The sequence below is a fragment of the Otolemur garnettii genome, unplaced genomic scaffold, assembly GCF_000181295.1.
Source record: "Otolemur garnettii isolate 467f Iridium unplaced genomic scaffold, OtoGar3 scaffold00387, whole genome shotgun sequence".
NCBI classification, from domain to species: Eukaryota; Metazoa; Chordata; class Mammalia; order Primates; family Galagidae; genus Otolemur; species Otolemur garnettii.
The window spans coordinates 119,249-122,482 of NW_003852782.1; the positions used below are offsets into that span (position 1 = coordinate 119,249).

The 3,234-nt window shown below is 38.2% G+C and overlaps 1 protein-coding gene across 1 annotated transcript in view; it reads left to right on the forward strand.

Moving 5' to 3' along the window:
- Window positions 1-3,234, forward strand: part of LOC100940701 (zinc finger protein 726-like) — a 7,681-nt gene that overhangs the window by 2,563 nt on the left and 1,884 nt on the right. Inside the window, exon 3 of the mRNA XM_023509129.1 lies at window positions 1,673-3,229. Within this exon, the coding sequence (XP_023364897.1) occupies window positions 1,673-3,229 (1,557 nt within the window). The remainder of the gene's footprint in view (window positions 1-1,672; window positions 3,230-3,234) is intronic.

Genomic DNA, 3,234 nt, shown 5'->3' on the forward strand with positions numbered 1-3,234 from the left:
CCTCCCAATTAGTTGGGACTATAGGCACCTGCCACAACTATGAGATTTTTTTTTGTTGTAGTTGTCGTTGTTGTTTGGCAGGCCCTGGGCCAGGTATGAACCCACCAGCCCCAGTGTAGGTGACTGTCTCCCTAGCCGCTGAGCTACAGGCACTGAGCTTCTGTCCTGTAATTTTTTATTCCATTTTTATCATTACATGTAGGATGAGTAACATTTAGATACTATATAGATGGATCTTGATTTTTTTTTACTTTTTGAATCCCTATCTTTATTTAGTGTCTGTCATTTGATTGTGACGTTTAGTCCATGGATATTTATATAATTTTTGACAGAGAAGGACTTACTGTTGACAATTTATTAACTGTTTTCTTTGATCATTGCTTCTGTTTTCCCTCTTCTGTCTTCATTTGTGTCTCATTGATTTGTGTAGTAACACGCTTTGCTTTTTGTATCGTTTGAGTGTGTGATTATAGGTATTTTTATTGTAGTTACCATGGCAATTACACATTTTCAAAATATGTTTTAAACTGGTAACAACAGTTACTAGTTTTTATCTTTAAATGTACTTTTTTTTCACATCTGTACTCAAATATTTTATTGGCGTCAGCAATTCCATCTCGTTGTAGTGTACTTGTAGACCCTTTATCAGAAGTTTAGTGCTCCCTTTCTGTTTTTGTCTTTGAACTCTCAAGTATGATTCAAAGTGTTTCGTGCACCATCATTATAACAATACAGAATTTCACGGAGGTGTACTTAGTTAACCGTTTTTACATAATTCAGTATTGTTGTCTAGCATGATTTCATTGTCAATGAAAGGGCCTTCCTTTGACATTTCTTATGTGGCAGCTTTTAGCATCTGTTCATCATGATAGACATTTATTCTTTCTTAGTTTAGAATGGCAGTTTGGCTTTGAAGTTTTTGTTTTTCCAGCACTTTGACTATATCCCCCAACTTTTATTAGAGACAAGTGTCTACTTTGTCCCCCGTAGTAGTGTACCATGGTGTCACAGCTCACGGCAACCTCCCACTTCTCGGCTTGTGTGATTCTCTTGCCTCAGCCTCTCAAGCAGCCTGGACTACAAGCACCTACCAAAGCACTCGGCTATGTTATTATTAACATTTACTAGCCTTTCATTTTTATACTTTATGTGCACCCACACAAGTTTATTTATCTGTCTATTTATTTATTTATTTGGAACTGAGTTTCTGTCACCCTGTGTAGAGTGTAGTGTTGTCATCCCTCACGCCCTCACGGCATCCTCAATATTCTGGGCCGAAGAAATCTTCTTGCCTCAGCCTCATGAATTGCTGAGATTACAGGCATGTGCCGCCATGTCTGACTACTATTTATGGGACAGATGTGGTCGATTCTTGCTTAGGTTGATCTTGAAAACCTGTGCTCTATTGATCCATTCACCTCAGTCTCCCAGAGTTCTAGAATTACAAACATGAGCCAGTGCACCCAGGCTCTGTGGTGTCTCTACGACTTATGTTCCCAGTTCCTAAATGCAATATTTATTTACCTTTAAGGTAATTCATGCCTGTGTACTGCATTATGCCATCTTCCTAATGATCTTGGTGCAATGTTGCAGATAAAATGTGTAATTTGTATTTACTCCATTCTGATAGAAAGTCAGTAGCTAAAATGGCTCTTATTTAAATTTCTTTCAGCAGTATCTAACCATCCTGAGCAAGACCAATTGCAAGATCTGGACACAAATATTTTATTCCCAGAGATAATCCTGAGGAGATATCGAAACTGTGCACCTGACAATTTAAACTTAACAAAAGACTGTGCAAGTGTGTCTGAGTGTAAGCAGCAGAAAGTATGTGACAGTGGACTTGACCACTGTTTAAAGGCTGCCCATACCAAAACCTTCCAATATAGTAAATGTTTGAAAGTCTTCACACAATTGTCAAATCTAAGTAGACATAAGATGATAGATACCGTAGGGAAAACATTTCACTGTATAAAGTATGGGAAAGCCTCTAACCCATGCTCACATGTTAGTAAACATGAGATAATTCATATCGGAGAAAAACAGTACAAACGTAAAGAAGGTAGCAGAGTCTTCAGATCTTGCTCAAACCTGTCTAAGCAAAAGAGACATCCTACTGGAAAAAAACTATACAAGCATGAAAATGATGGCAAATGTCTTAGCCGCAGATCAAAATATCGTACACATAACAGTGTTCATAGTGGACGAAAACACTACAACTATGAAGATTGTGACAAACTTAACAAGCAACACTCACACCTTTCTGGACATCAAAGAATTCATTCTGGAGACAAACCCTGCAAATGTCAAGAATGTGTGAAAGGCGTTAACAGTTCTTTAACCCTTTCTGGACATCAAAGAACTCATTCTGGAGAGAAACATTACAAATGTCAAGAATGTGGCAAAGCCTTTAAGTGGTACTCAACCCTGTCTAGACATCAAACAATTCATTCTGGAGAGAAACCCTTCAAATGTCAAGAATGTGGCAAAGCCTTCAACCGGTACTCAACCCTGTCTAGACATCAAAAAATTCATTCTGGAGAGAAACCCTACAAATGTCAAGAATGTGGCAAAGCCTTTACTCTTCGTTCTGACCTTACTAAACATCAAAGAATTCATTCTGGAGAGAAACCCTTCAAATGTCAAGAATGTGGCAAAGCCTATCACCGTAAGTCAGAACTTTCTGTACATCAAAGAATTCATTCTGGAGAGAATCCCTACAAATGTCAACAATGTGGCAAAGCCTTTAGTGTTAGTTCAAGCCTTACTCAACACCAAAGCATTCATTCTGGAGAGAAACTCTACAAATGTCAAGAATGTGGCAAAGCCTTTCACTGTAAATCAACCCTGTCTAGACATCAAAGAATTCATTCTGGAGAGAATCTCTACAAATGTCAAGAATGTGGCAAAGCCTTTATTCTTAGATCTAGCCTTACTAAACATGAAAGAATTCATTCTGGAGAGAAACCCTTCAAATGTCAACAATGTGGCAAAGCCTTTAACCAGTGCGCAAACCTTTCTGTACATCAAAGAATTCATTCTGGACAGAAACCCTACAAATGTCAACAATGTGGCAAAGCCTTTAACCAGTACGCACACCTTTATAGACATCAAAAACTTCGTTCTGGAGACAAACCCTTCAAATGCCAAGAATGTGGCAAAGCCTTTCGCTATAACTCAGAACTTTCTATACATCAAAGAATTCATTCTGGAGAGAAACCCTACAAATGTCAA